The sequence below is a fragment of the Bidens hawaiensis genome, unplaced genomic scaffold (genome assembly GCF_021521415.1).
Source record: "Bidens hawaiensis isolate Kalapana, Puna unplaced genomic scaffold, B.hawaiensis_p1.1 tig00032069_1, whole genome shotgun sequence".
NCBI classification, from domain to species: Eukaryota; Viridiplantae; Streptophyta; class Magnoliopsida; order Asterales; family Asteraceae; genus Bidens; species Bidens hawaiensis.
This window is the reverse complement of record NW_027505236.1, coordinates 29492-45789: the sequence shown is the minus strand read 5'-3', so window position 1 is coordinate 45789 and position 16298 is coordinate 29492. Positions and strand designations below refer to the sequence as shown.

At 35.9% G+C, this 16298-nt stretch overlaps 1 protein-coding gene across 1 annotated transcript; it reads left to right on the top strand.

Moving 5' to 3' along the window:
* The first annotated feature begins 11527 nt into the window (after nt 1-11527).
* Nucleotides 11528-15174, top strand: LOC143611725 (vicilin-like seed storage protein At2g18540). Its single transcript, XM_077085885.1, has 6 exons — nt 11528-11863; nt 11948-12131; nt 12207-12297; nt 12985-13134; nt 13185-13349; nt 14563-15174. The coding sequence occupies exons 1-6, from the start codon at nt 11569-11571 to the stop codon at nt 15172-15174; spliced, it is 1497 nt and encodes a 498-aa protein (XP_076942000.1). The 5' UTR covers nt 11528-11568.
* Nucleotides 15175-16298: the final 1124 nt, after the last annotated feature.

Below are 16298 nucleotides of genomic sequence, written 5' to 3'. Positions count from 1 at the left end.
CAACTGATAAAAACTCCTCATTCACCCTCAAAACTATTCTTGAGAAAAAAAAATCCGAATGGCACCAATTTTCTTGAATGGAACTGCAATTTGGGACTTGTTCTCAAGATGGCAAAGAAGCACTATGTTCTCAATGGACCTGTTCCAGCCGAACCTGAAAACAATACTGCTGCTACCAGAGTGTTTCTTGACAAGCATATATACGAATCTGCTGGAGTCTGTTGAATTATGCTCCACCATGTCTTACGAGCTTGCTAAAGGCTTGGAAGGTTTTGTTGCCTATGAGATGATTGAGCAACTCAAGGGCATGTTTCAGAAACAAGTCCGTCAAGAATGCTATGACAACATGAAGCAGCTTATCGGCTGCAGAATGGAACAGGGATCATCTTTTAGCGCGCATGTCGTCAAAGTGAAAGGGTACATCAAACAGTTGAGGAAACTTGATTATCCCCTGTCAGATGAAATGGCAGCGGATTTCATCTTGAACTCTCTTCCCAGCTCTTACGACCAGTTCGTAATGAATTTCAACATGAGTAGCTGGGTGAAGACAGTTCCGGAGCTTCATGGAATGCTCAAAACGACTGAGATGAATATTCCAGCTAAGACTAATCAAGTTCTTATGGTTTGATCTGCTGGTGTCATGAAGCCTAAACCCAAGAACTGGGTTAATAACGGTAAAGGCAAGAAAAAGGTTGCTGTTGCTGCCAAGTCGGCTACCAACACTAACAAGGGTGTTGCAAACTTCCCACCGCCGCCTCCTGAGGAGCGCCAATGCTACAAGTGCATCAAAATGGGACATTGGAAGCATAACTGTTCCGACTGTCTTGCTGAACTGAAAAGACCAATGGTGAAAGATCCTCTAAAGGTATTTCCATTTACGTTATTGAACTTTTCACTATCTCTAGCAACACACGGGTATTTGATACCGGATGTGGTTACCACATCGTTAAGGTCTTGTAGGAGCCTGAAAACTGGAAGAAGCTAAAACAATGCAGCATGGAACTCATTGTTGGTGAGGGAAGAGTGTCCTAGTTCTTGCAACTGCCACATATCATTTTTCTTGCCCATTTAGCCTTGAAGTTTCTTTGAATAACTGTTTGTTTGCACCTGGTTTGACCAAAAACATTATTTTAGTTTCTTTACTATTTGAACAAGGATTTAAGTATGCTTTTAATGGTAATGCTATTTCTGCCTACTTGAATGATATATTTTATTTTGAGGTTAAACCTCGAAATGGTACTTATGAGATTGATGTTCAAATAAACAATAATGTATATAATCTTTCTAAGCGTATCAGATCTGGCATCAATGATACATTTCTATGGCATTGCCAACTTGGCCACATAAGCAAAGCACAAGTTAAGAGACTCCAATCTGAATGGATTCTTGAATCCACAGGACCGGACTCTTTTAATGACTTCGAATCTTGCTTAGCTGGTAAACTCGCCAAAGACTCTTTCACTCATAAGAATGAACGAGCAATGGATCTATTTGTACTCATACATATTGATATCTACGCCTGTTCAGGACCATGTCTAGAAATCATGAAAGATACTTCGTTTCTTTTATTGACGATTACACAGATCGAGATGGAGAGTATCTTAGCTCAGAATTCATAAATCATCTAAAAGAGCGTAAATTGATTCATAGCTCACTCCACCTGGCACACCCCAACATAATGGCATAAGCGAAAGGAGAAATCGAACCTTGCTAAACATGGTCTGATCGATGATGTGTAGAACTAACTTGCCTAACTCCTTTTGAAGCTTTGCCCATATGACCGCCACCCACATTGTCAATCTGGCTCCAACTAAAAAGGTAAGAAAAACCCCATATGAGATATGGCATGGGCGTAAACCCAATTTGTCTTTCCTTAAAGTATGGGGATGTGATGCATGTCACAGTGATTCTGACGGCAAGCTCAATCCTCATGGTGTAAAAGTTGTTTTCGTCAGATGCTATAACCAAATCGGATATTATTTCTTCCATCCTAATACAAATATGATTTCTATCAAAAGAAAGGGTCACTTCCTCGAGAAGGAAATTCTCGATCGATGAACTAGAAATAATATTGTCGATCTTGAAGAAATTCAAGAACCACAAACAATCGCAGAGGAAGTTAGAACGTCTGATCAACAAGTTGTTTGTTGCTGATACATCAGGCATAAACACAAGAGTTCGCATAAGTAATGGGACTCGCATACCAAATTCTAATTACTTCTGGCATCTAGATGGTCCCGAAGTCCTCTTAGTAGCCGAGTCAAGCGACGAACATGCTAATTACAAATCTGCTGTCTTAGATCTGAAATCTGAGAAATGGCAAGATGCCATGAACGCCGAAATGCAATCTATGCGTGACAATAAATTATGGAACTTAGTTGAGCTACCCCTGAATGTAGGGTAGTAGGGAGAAAGTGGATTTTCAAAAGGAAAACCGACATGCATGGAAATGTACAAACTTATAAAGCATGGCTAGTCACGAAAGGTTTTACTCAAGCTCAGGGTATTAACTATAATGAAACCTTCTCGCCCGTTGCTATGACTAAGTATATAAGGATATTACTTGTCGTGGCCGGGTATTATGACTACGAGATATGGCAAATGGATGTCAAACTGTTTTTATAGATGGACACCTTTCTGAAGATGTTTATATGGTTTAGCCTGAATGTTTTGTCGATCCTAAATATCCTAACAGGGTGAGCAAACTGAATAAGTCTGTTTATGGATTTAAGCAGGCATCTCGCAGCTAGAATCTTCATTTTGATGAGAAAATCATAGAGTTTTGTTTTATTAAAAATGAAGATGAGCCTTGTGTTTACAGAAAGGGTAGCGGGAGCACTACATCATTCCTCATCCTATATATATGTGGATAATATACTAATCATTGGAAACAACATTCATATGCTTAAGGAAGTTAAGCAATGGTTGAGATCTTGTTTCGCAATAAAAGATCTTGGTGAAGCCGCTTATATTCTTGGAATCAAGATCTATCGAGATAGGTCTAAGTGGCTTATAGGGCTAAGTCAAAGTACATACATAGACAAGGTAATGACACGCTTCTCAATGGATAACTTCAAGAAAGGAGCTGTCCCCATGGCTAAAGGAACCGTGTTGAACAAATCGCAATCTCCGGCAACGGACATTGAAACTAAGCACATGTAAGCAATTCCATATGCTTCAGTGATTGGTTCTATCATGTATGCTATGTTATGCACTAGACCTGACATCTTGTATGCATTGAGCATGACTAGTCGTTTTCAGCAAAATCCTGGCATTGCCCGTTGGACTGTAGTAAAGAACATTCTTAGGTACCTGAAAAGGACCAAGGATATGTTCTTAGTGTTTGGAGGAGTGGAAGAAGAGCTCACTGTTACACTGATGCTAGGTTCCAGACTGACCGAGATGATTCTCGCTCACAATCTGCTTAGATGAAGAAATTCATAGCCCGTCTTGATCTGATTCCAGGTTTTCGGAAACCGATCGACGTAATCCGTGATAACACGGGAACCATTACTCAAGCCAAAGAGCTCATATCTCATCACAGGGCCAAGCACATTCTAAGTAAGTTCCACTATATACGGGATATACTGGAACTATGAGACATCATAATAAGCAAGGGAGACACAGATCAAAACTTAGCTGACCCGTTAACTAAACAGATATGATCATCACAAAGATGCTATCGTTCTTAGATTAGCTAGTAGTTTATTTTGATTTAGTACTTGGATGTGTGAACATTTAAATAGTTACACTTTTGAGTTCTCTTTTGATTTAATGGTTAAATGCAAATGTTGAATAATATAAGTGTGTTCGATTTTAATACGTTTAATCCATGTATATTGTATTCTAAATTATTCGTAGTCAGTCAGACTCGTGGGAACGACTCTGAATTAAGACTATTCTAACTTTGGACTCAAGGAGTTGACTTCCAAACTCACAAACCTCATTATGAATGATGTTAGATGTAACTCGCATCAAATCATCTTCATGGATCGTATTCATAAGATGTTTTGATATTGGCATACTTATTTAGTATCCTTAGACCTGAGATACATATTAGAACTTTCGCTTACTAAAGGCTATTCTTTGATCAGTGTCAACCGCTGTCGCGTGACTGCGCTATAAAGGCATTGGTTGGGAATAATCTGAAGTTCAGTGGGAATTGTATGTAATCAAGATGGGATTCTGTACTCTTACATGATATGTAATAGCTAGACATCTTGGCGCCCTCATTGATTCAAGCTGGTGAAGTGTGAGGCCTCACCCAAACTTACTGCGTGTTTGATTGGACCACTTTGATTCTAGATCGAGAACAATAAGGAATGAACACCATATTAGATTGAATATGATCCATGTCTCATTATTCAATTGATATCTTCTACGGAAAGGATAAATGAAGACGATTACCGTGAGTTCATTATCTTGGAATAGTGTATTCCAAGATGTTTTGGTTAATGACTTTAAAATGTCATAACTTGTTGGGGGCATCCATGTGCAGCTAGAGCACCGCTAGCTGTCAGTGTTGAGGATAAATGTATAACTGCCAGCTATACATGACTGTTGGATTTTATGGACTGGTTCGGTAAAGTAAACGTTGTGGACCGATTTTTGACCCGTTAGAGTTACACCGTGGGTAACGAGCGTGAAACCCACTTAATTTAGTTAAGCGGATATGACATAAATTAATGAGCTATTATGGAACGGGCTTTTGAAAACAAGAGATGGGCTTGGTGGCCTATTAGCTTAACTAATTTATTTATAAACTAGTTAACCTATATTATAATATTAACCCTACCCACCACAAGCAATTACCTCTTCCAAGCTTACGCACCACCACCACCGCCGGCTCCCTTACCTGCCGCAACCGCCGCTGCTTCACCGGTTGTAATATCTTGGATTTTGCGTATTTATATTCGTTTAAGTTTAAACCGATTTGGGAACGTAATTTGGATCTTTCGAAGTATTTAAAACTTGTTTTATTGGTATTTAACTTGGTTTAACTTATTTTATAATTTCATAACTTTCAATCATGCCAAATAGCCCTTAGAAACATTTAAATTTGCTTAAAACAGCTAAAAATCGCATTTTCGGGAACTACATGGACTAGTTTTGCCAATTCTTTCCTATTTTCGATTAAATTAACGAAACTTAAGCTCCAATATATGTCAACTAATGTTATAAACATTTAAATTTCGTTTTATTGCTGTCCAAACCGAAATCTTTAAGTTATTATACCCGATTTTGTCATTAATTGATTATTTTGTTTCCTAATTCGTTTTTTGTATCTAAATCTCTTAAAATACTTTTATTCTCGTAACGAAATTTTAAGAAAACTAAACAAAACCCGACTTTCGACTAGCTGTTCGGATTCTGGTCAGTACCAGCTCGCTTAAATCTTAAAACAAACATAACTTGAATTCTAAACATCCGTTTGGGTTGATTCCAGCGGAAACGAGTTCGTTTTTACTCATATTATCATATCTGAAAGTTTCAAATTCTGATTTGTTCATATCGTTTGACGTGTAGTGGACGAATCACTTATTCATTAGCTCGCTTATTCATATTTATATTCGTTTGTCATTAATCTAAGGTGAGTTTGATCATTCCCCATTTTATCTACTGTTTTCTAACGTTTTGGGGACATATGCGTACTTATCATATTTTTCTATCATATATATATATATATATAGATACACAAACTCACAAACATAATCATTGTGTGCATATCAATTAAATGCTATTTTCTAGTTGCGATTTGCTTATGTGTATAATCTATCATTGTCGGAGAGGTCCACCGTATTCCCTTGTATAGGGTACTCATTAGTATGATCATAAGATCGTCGTATTAACCCGAGCCCGATTCGCTTGGCGAAGGTAAACCGACAATCTTAGTCATTGTAATAATGCCTGATTCGCTTGGCAACGATTTAATGGCACACTAGCACGTTTATGGTTGATATATTCTTTATTATGATTTGATTGATTACTATCACATGTGTTGTTTGCGTATTTAATATTTATCATTTATTATTTATTTATTATATAATTATTTGTTGTGTCAAAATTGGTGATCATCTCACTCAACTTTATGTTGACAAACTCTATTTTCAACGCATATGCAGGATGCTTTTTATTGAAGATTGAAGTTGGACGCTTAGACAAGATTTTAGGATATAAACAAGATAATCATTATTTGAGCTTGCATTCATGTATTTAAATTGTTTGTTATTTTGGATATTGTGTATTCTTTCAATAAAATAATTAATTAAATATTGTCACCCTTTATGCATAATGGTATCTTCGAGCTGTGAGCAATCGGATCACGCCCCGACATTTCCACCTTAGGTTGGGGTGTGACACCGGCCGCCGCCACTACCCCGCTGCCGCTGCTATCAGTAAACACTGAACACCACAGCACCGCCGCTATTGCTGTCGTGGTTCCTATTCACCCGCCACAGCCGCCGCCGTGTTCCATCGCTGCTGCTAAAGTACACCGCCGTTGTTGCTGCCTAGTGCACCGCCACCGTCGGGTCTCATTTGTCACCTAGCGTTGTCCGTTAGCTCTCAGTGTCTCGACCGGTTATTTATTAACCGGGGTTAAATTAAATATAATTGGTTTATAATAATCATACTTAATGGCTTGTTTATATTACCGTGCTCATATGATTTATAACCGGATTCTGTCGGGTTTAGTTTTGGTGCTGATTACTCGTTTATATTCCGTTGCGCATTAAGTTAATAAGATTAATTATTATTTGTCGCATTTATTAAACCGGGTTTTAATAAATAAAATTTTGACGGAGCATCACTAAAACCCAACAATACTATCTTCGTATGTGATTGAACTATTATAAATTGTTGAATACAGTTGAATTACCAAAACGGCATGGCATTATGGAGAGACCCTGTCGTGTTGTTACATGTAACATGGTGTATGCGATCAGTTTCATGTTGTTTGAATAACTTTACAAATGATATTACTATATATATTAAATTGGAAGGTCGGTGCCCTCTCATGTTTCTACTGTTTATTGCTTTTACCGCTTGATGTGTGGTACATTACGCACTGTTGTTAGTACAATTGTTTATTGGATTGTTTGTTGCATGAATGGAGTAGTGTTCTCTTCTTTACACTTCTAATGAACACGTGTAAACAATCCCTTGGCTTTTAAGATGTTCCTTTGCTTTACCTCCTTTTCTTCACTCATTCTAGATTATTGAAATTGATGGTTCTTAATTTCTTTTCCCTTTGTTGGTTTCTTCAACATGATGTTCTCTCTCTCTCTCTCTCTCTCTCTCTCTCTCTCTCTATATATATATATCTACGGTCAAATTTTGTGTCGCTTATGTGGCCACACATTTATTCATATACATTATTTCATAAAATTGGTTGCCTGGCATTTCTATGGTTCATTTTACATATGCTTTAAGATGGTACACTCCGTATTGGTTATACACTTTTAATAACTAATTGTTATGCTTATGGTACAAAGACTACAAATGTTTCAGAATGTCTCAGATATCTTTTAAATCAACATTCTTATCCCTTAATACTATGAAAGCGTACATGGGTTAGGCAACGGTAGGGCATTTAAATCTCTTTTCTTTATTTTTTAACTTTAAAATACTTACATAAAATATTATTTTATCATAAATTGGATTGAAACAAAGCATTTGGTGAAACATTATTGTTTTCTTAAGTTGCAGGTAAGCGTCCAAGCGTCCAAAACATAGACATGTAAGCCGCAAAGGTTGTTTACACACCCGCCGCAAAGCGACGGGTCTATTACTCGTTTATGTAATTTGTAATTTGTCAAATGCTCAAGTGAAATCACCACTTTCTTTTTTTATTAATTAAATTTGAATTTGGTAGTGACTGTGTATTTCTTATCTCGTGTTGTTGTGTTGTGTGTTCTTTTTTCCCAGTTTAGTTGTAATTTAATACTGTGTTAGTTTATCTTACCATCGCCCACCATCAATGATTTTTAGGTTTTTACAATCAAAGAAACCATATAATACGTATACTAACCGCATTCTTCTTGTAAGTACAACACCTTAAACTCTAATTGTGTAGGTTAATTGGGATTTTGAATGAAATGGCAACCATCATCAACTAGTGTTTTACCCGTCCGGTGGATGAGAATATCTTCACGGCATTGTGACCACATTTATTCAGTAACATGAATTAGCATAGCGAGTCTGGATAAAGATACTGATGTTACAGGAAACAGTAACCAACTCTAGTTTGTACCCATTCGGTGGCCAAGTGTTTTAATGTAATGTATAGCATTTTCTTTCTTTGATTGACCCGGCTTTTCAACGCTGCAATAATTTTTGAAGACGTAGGTTGTATGCAACGATATAAATACAAGTTAGTTGCCTTGTATTGATTCAAATCTAAATCAATTCAATTGTGACTCCACACTTTCCAATGAAACCTACTGGCACTTGTTCAAATGCATTACTTGTTATTACATAACATTTTGGTAATAATATGTCAAGTATAGGATCATCTACGCTGACCTCTAAATGAGGCGAATGGATGATCATTTTGTCTTAAATTTTGGCATTTTAAAATACAAGAAACTAAAGGAGCTTACTATTTGTAAGTGTTAGTTAATGAAGGGTGATGATATTCCAACTTGACAATAATGGAAATGCCTTGATACCACTTGACTATACGCTCCGTTACAAAACCGTCTTCTTTTATATACAGTCAAAAAGAAAGAATACAACTAAACTAAACATAAAAAAGAATGTTGGGTTACGTCTATCATGAGTTCATATCCTCAAAAATTGATGTCATTAGTTCGGTACCACCTGTCCTCCTCACAGGCCAAAGCTTTAGATGATAGATTCGTGCTCCCTTTCCATAAGGCATCTAAACTGCATAAGAAGTTCAAGATGACATTTTAATATATGGAACTTGAAATTTCAGTAAAGATTTAAATCCAAATTCAAAGATGTGTAGAGTAAAGCTTAAGAAAGTGACACATGCAGTCGAGGATAAAGAGGTCATTTTCGAATTATTTAAGCAGGCGGCAGGGGTAACTAAGTAAATTAGATCGATTAACGGGATAATTTTGACATGTTCTTGAAAAACATGATTTCGACGCCTGACCCGTTTATAATAGCAAACCTTAACACATTACTGGGATAACGTAACTCATCTTTGTAGGCCTTGAAAGATTAATTTTATGTATATGCATTCAAGGATCATAGTGTGGGTTTTCATTCGGGTTGACTTCTAATTAGGTTTCTGAATTTGAGACGCGTCCATTTTATAGTTTGTTTATGTTAACTTGAATGATTAAATAAAGAAGGAAGCAACAGTTAAAACAAAATATTACATATTTTGTTAAAACTGTTGTTCATCTTTATAACTTTTGTTAAAACTTCTGTTCATCTTCAAAATGACAATTTTACCCTTTGTATTATAAAGTATTAAACTGTCATTTTGAAAAAATTATAAGATTTGAGGTCTTAACTCAAAAAATAAAATATTATCATTTTCATACTTTCATATACTTAGTAGATCAACATAGGAAGCAAATAATTAACAGAACAATTCTTTGAACATTAATAAGTTATTAATAAACAAATTGTGTGTTACATTTGGGTCACACGTCATTAAAAACAAAGAAGTTCAAAAGCATAACAGATAAAGACGTTACCTTTACATGAGTCCTACCAAGTAGCAGCAAATATGGAACACAGCCGCACGCTGTCAAACAAAAAAAAAAGATTAAAAGAAAGAACCATCTACACTGCAAACTGACAGTACAAAACACAACACATATTATGAGGCACCTAACCCTAAACACTTAAAAAATTGCAAAGCGGTAACCAATTTTGAAAGAAGAGAGGTAGAAGGACCCGACACCCCGACTGTTTGCCAGGTATACTCCATGGGAGGCCTCTTACCGACCACAAATGTAAGTCAAGCCGCATCTGCAATCAATAATATATTATGAAAATTAAAGCAGCAAGGTTGTATAGGCATGTGAAGGAACGTGGGAAGGGGCGTAACCGCCTGAAACTGCTGGTTGGTTAAGCTTATTCTAAGAATCAATCTTGGATTTACATCGGACGGTCAGGATTAAAACCCGCTCTTTGCTAACCTATTAATATAGTAACAATAATATATTTTAATAATCATGCTTGATGGACCGAACGCAGATGGATCCGAGAGATTGGCAACCCATTTGAAATTATGTGAATAAATCAAAAAGTAACGTAGCATATCTTAAATTCTATTTATTCTGTAAATATTTGAATAACATAATATAATTTTTGTCACATCCAACCGGCCTAAAGAAGTCAAAAGCAAAGATGGAATTGAATGTGACATCGAAATCTCTCGACAAACTCATCGAGCGAATGGAAAAATTTATGGATCGAAAAGAGAGAACCAGAACGTGTTATAAGTACGAATGCAATAATTTCTATTTAATCAAAGTCATTAATATACTAATGATGGACCAAATGCACAAAAATCCGGAGAGATTGGCAGCCCACTTGGAGTTATGTGAATCAATCAAGAAAAAAGATAACATATCTTAATTTTTATTTATAGTGGATGTACGTTTTTATTTTTAGTTTATGTATGCTTTCATTTTTTTGTTTTTCACTTTTACGAAATATAAAAAAAATTGTGTTAGTCGTATGCATTTTACAAATTTATTGTAGAAGTAATGTTTGTAAAAGATGTAGCATTGTGAAATACATGAATGATTTTCAATAAAGTTTGTATGCATCATATGGCGGTTTGTGAGGGTTTGAAAAACACTTAACATTATATATGTTTTTACAACAGGATATATAAGACTGAAATTAAGGATATACTCGTTTCAAATCCGTCCAATTTTCACATTTAGATTTACACTACTCTTACGAAATCGGCAGTGACTTCACTCCAAAATAGTACTCACATGATTACCAATGTTTTAAAAACCGGTTTTTTATACGTACCGGATTAGGCTAAAAAATGGTATTACCGGTTGAACCGGGTTATACCAGGAGGTTCAACCGATTGAATAGTTTACCTTATAATTTCCTATAAATACAACTTTAACTCCAAAAATAATCCAAAAGTAAATGATCATAATAAAAAATAATCAAAAAGACAATCCACAAAAAAAATAACACAAAAGCACTCAATTTTAAAAAAAGAGTCTTAAAGCTTCCACGTTTGAATATTAGTCGTTGGGTTAAAAGTTATTTTGATAAAATATGGGTCGCAAATATCAAAAATTTCTTGAACATAAAACCGGTTTGCCGGTAAAAACCGGTATTTTAGAAAAAACCGCCGGTATAATGTTCTAGCAAACCGGCCAAAAATACCAAACTCAAAATACCGGCCTGCTATGCGAAATCCGGTTTAACCGGTTCAACCGGCCGGTTTGAACCGGTTTTTAAAACAATGATGATTACATTGCAACTTTTCAAAACTGCATGTAACTTCCCATCCACGTGTTCAACGCCCAATGCCACGTCAAACTACACTCACTCTACTTAACCCGGTCTTCCTCCCCTCCATGCTAATAATTCAATTAAACAATTACCAAAATGAGATCAAAATGTTTCTCAATTTGTCTTGTACTCTCCGCATACTTTCTCTACTTCCATCATGCAATTGCAACTACAACCTTAAGTGGTAGTGGTAGCCGCATTGACAAACCTAAGGTACTAAGGAAAGATGAGAGGTCGCCTTTAGTGTGGTCGGAGTACGGTGATATCTCGGCCATTAAGATCAATGACGGCGTAAATGGATGTTACCACATCCATTTTATTACCATGGACCCTCACTCTTTATTCCTTCCTACTTATCTTTATTCAGAAATGGTTTTCTTTGTCAATTCAGGTACTAAATTTTCTAATGACATATTATTTTGAATAATAATAATAATAATAAATAAATGGTTTTGGCATCATCGTCGATGATCAGGCAACGGAATGCTGAGCTGGATTGAAGTTGAGAAAGAAGACTATGAAGTCCAACAACTAAAGTTGAAGACGGGAGACATTTTCGCATTGCAACCCCAAACTGTTTTTTACTTACGAAACAATTTAACCGACTATCCACAAGATCTTGAAATCTATGCTGTTTTTTTCAATGGACCGGTAGGATGATGTAATTGTTGGATTCTTAATGATTATTGAGGTTTAAGTGCAATGTATGTATGTTAATTTGATAATTTTCGCACGTTGCAGAACCAGGAATGTGGGCGAGTCTACACGGGCGTTCGTGACCTGGTGCTACGGTTTGACAACAATGTCCTTAAAGCAACTCTTAATGTAAACTCCTCTCTTTCTTTATCTGTATATTTTGATACGTTGTACTAAACACTGAAACAAATGTGAAAATCCTGGTTTAAAAAGTTAAAACACTAAGTTATGTTTATAACTAGAAACATGACTAGAAAACGTGTATTTGCGACTACAATTTCATTGCTAAATAAAATGTGTGTTTACAATAGCGATTTTAGTAGAAAAAGAATATTTTTGTGACCATTTAAAAGTAGTGTTAGAAGTGTAAACAAATGCGATCCCTTAGGGGACTTGTCAGCCTAGCATTCCACGATTCCATACTCATGGAACTAAGATGATTAGGTGGACCAATGGCCCGGCTCTTAAAAAAGAGAGAGAAGTATAAGCAAATTCCTAAAATAATCCCATTTTGAGTGTAGAATTGTCAGATCTCATAGTTTGTAAATAAGTGGAATTTCAAGTTGGGAATTTTTTCATTGTCATTTTTTTATTATTTGTATACACTCAGGAACATGAAGTTTAATTATTTGAAAACACATGCAAACTAAAAATGCATTTTGGTTAATTGTCTATACTCAGTCTATTCAATACAAATGGCACAAAACCATTTGTCTTGCTTGTAGTGTTACATGATGATTATAAGTTATAATCTTTTAAACAGAACAACAAATTAAAATTGTTGGACCTAAAACAAGAAATAGTTTCTATTTTCAGGTGTCGGAGGAAGTGGTAAAAGAACTGAGAGAAGGAGAAAGGCAACCATTGATTGTAAAAGAACATGAACATGAAAGTGAAACGAATGCTTTTATGTCGGAAGTTAACTCTGGGATTGTTAGAGCCTTTCTAAGAACCCAGAACTATAACGTTTTCGCCTTAGAAAACAAGAGGAAAATGAAAAAGACAAAAAGAAAAAGGATAAAAAGAAAAAAGGCAAAAAGCAAAAGGATAGAAGAGAGGCATACAATATTTTCAAGGCTGATCGTGACGTCAGAAACCACTTCGGATGGAGTGCGAGCGTGAACAATGAACAGTTGGATGGGCTATCTAATTATAGTGTGTCCATGGTGAATCTAACCAAGGTAAATTTGTTGTTCAAACTTGCTATATGGTTCAACATTTTAGTTTGATATTATAAAAGAAAAATGGGCCGTTTCTGACTACGATTTTCGTCACAAATACGTAGAAAGTGAAATTTCGCAACAGTTCTTCGACCAAAATGTTTTGCTTGAAAATCTGCTGTGTGAAATATTTTCCAAAGATAACTCCTACGCATTTCCGAAAGATCTATACAGTAAGATAATGATAATAATGAGATTTTTTTTGTCAAGAAAAGAGTCGGAAATTCTGATACTATTCCGTGGAAAGTTAAGTATTAGAAAACCTATTAAAATTATAATAGAAAAAACAATAATAAAATCATAGTAATAATAAAAATGAAACAAATATAAAAGAAATAAACTAAATAGTAATAGTAATAATAATAAAAAGAAGGGATGGAAATTCTGACACCTTTTCGAATACAACTAAATATATAACACAAAATCCTATTACCGAACATTCGCATCTCATCCATCATATTTTACCCTATAAATTAACTAAAAGTCATACTTTTTAAAATTTATCATTCATTTTTAAAAAAAAGAACACTAAAGTGGTTTTTTCTGGTTTATGTACATTCGCATTAATTGATGGAGGATGAGTAGTACTGTAGTAGTAGTTTTTCCAATGTTTTCATAATCGAACCGGACAGCCAACCGGTTCACCGGTTCAACCGGTCAGACCGGCCGAACAAATTCGGTCAAAAAAAGACGGATCCTTGAAATATAATTTTTCAAAAAAAAATATTTTTCATTGAAAACCGGTTCAACCGGTCCGGTTTTCCAGTCCGACCGGTCAAACCGGTTCGGACCGGCCAGTTCCCTTGCAGCCGAGCGAATATATAAAACCGGGCCGGTCGCTGGACCGAATCCTGGTCGGATCGGTTCAACCGGCCGGTCCGGTCTCAACAACAATGAGTTTTTCATATATGAAAAGTTACTATAACCCTATAACACCTTTTTATAATTTAATGTTGGAGAGAATTAAATGGTGAAAAGGATGGAGTTTGTTTTTGATAGAACATTTTATTTTTTATATTTTTAAATATGGAGGAGGGTCTGATGATGTGTTGTGAAAGCTCTTAACGAGGTTTTTTTATATTGTTGTCCGTATATTATCGTTAAATTAAGGCTACCCTTTTTCCTAGTGGTGTATATGCCGGTTTAAGGTTTGATGATGCTTTATTGTTGAAAGGGATCAATGATGGGGCCACATTGGAACCCAACAAGTGAGGAAATAATGATTGTGTTGAACGGGCAAGGAATGGTTCAAGTGGTTTGTCCTAGCGTTACGAGTGAACCGGATTGCACAACCTTGCGGTTTCAGGTTGATGAAGGTGATATGTTTGTGGTTCCAAGATATCATCCGATGGTTCACATGTCCTTTAGTAACAAGTCTTTTGTTTTCATGAGGTTCACAATGACATCAGAAAACAACTCTCCTCAATATCTAGCAGGAGAGGATTCGATCCTCCAAACGTTGGATAAAACATTGTTGGCCGACTCATTTGATGTTAGGAACATGACACTTATGGATGAAGTTTTGTTGGGTCGAAAAGAATCCATCTTTTTGAAATGCAAGTCATGTGCCGAGGATGAAGAGAGGTTGATGGAAGAAGAGGCCGAAAGAGAGAGGGAGGGCGGCGAAGGGCGACAAGCGGCCGATATAGAAGGGGAAATAGCTAGCATGGAACAACAAGTGATGCGTAGGAGGTGGAGGAAGGCAGAGGAGGCGGCTGCGAGAAGAAGAAAGGCGGAGGCAGAGGCGAAGGCGAAGGCGGCGGCGGAAAGTGACGAGGAAGAGTAGACGTTATTATTAGTGTTGTGACTATTTTAATGTTATGTACGTGTTCGTTTTTATGAATCTACTCAACTAGTTTTTGTGAATTAATTTCCAGAAGTCTAAGTTAATCCTTTGATCATTCAAGATTTTATTTCATTGTTTGTGCATATCATAAAATTATTTTACACATCATTGTGTACAACACGTAAAGTTGTGATACAATGACTTAATAAAAATGATTTTGGTTGACCTTCCTTAAATTTGACCGTTGACGTTTAACGTATAGAAGAACAAAAAAGTGGTTCTTACCATTTCTACATGTGGTATGAGTGTATAACCGCATAAGGGTGGAGGGTGTGAAGCTCAGTTAATGGGGTAGGGTGCTTCGGGAGTTCGGGTCATTGGTGCAAACCGCCGCCAGGTTCAAAAATCTCCAATAGAAGATTTTTGAAGATTTATGGAGTCAACTTAGAGATCACACCATCACCATTGGAATGCATAGATTCGTGAAGATTGAGGGTGGGGCCGTGAGTTGGGTTTAATATTAAAAAAACTATTTTTTTTTCTTTTGAATATATATAGATTATAAATTATATAATATATCTATAAAATATAAAACTACTTTATAAATTATAAACAGTAAATATTATAACTAAATTAATTAATTAATATTTTAAATATATAATTAATTATTGTAATATAATTTATTACTTTTTTTCTAATTTCATTCCTCAGTATCTAACTTTTAAATTTTTATTTTTAAAAAGTTTCATAAAAACGAATAAGAGTAAGATTATAAATATCATTCTATATAGTTTATAAATTAAAATATTGGTAATTATAATAAACGTAAAAGGTGATGATAATGTGTAAATGTTTTTGGATGTTTTTGAGTTTACTTATTGGGAGGTTTTTAGATATTTTAAAGAATGAGTATTTTTTTCATGTGAAGAGGTAGGTCCCAGCAGGGCTCAGTTGGTCCCGCATGACTCACCTTGAACAGGGATGTCTGCGCAAAGACCATCTACTCCCGCAGGACCCACCATGCTCAGAGAAGCCTACGCGCAGTATGCAAGCTGCATACGCAGGGAAAAGCCTCCCAATGGTAAAGTAACCCGCCTGTTCCCGCAGTTGCGGATACAAGCCAT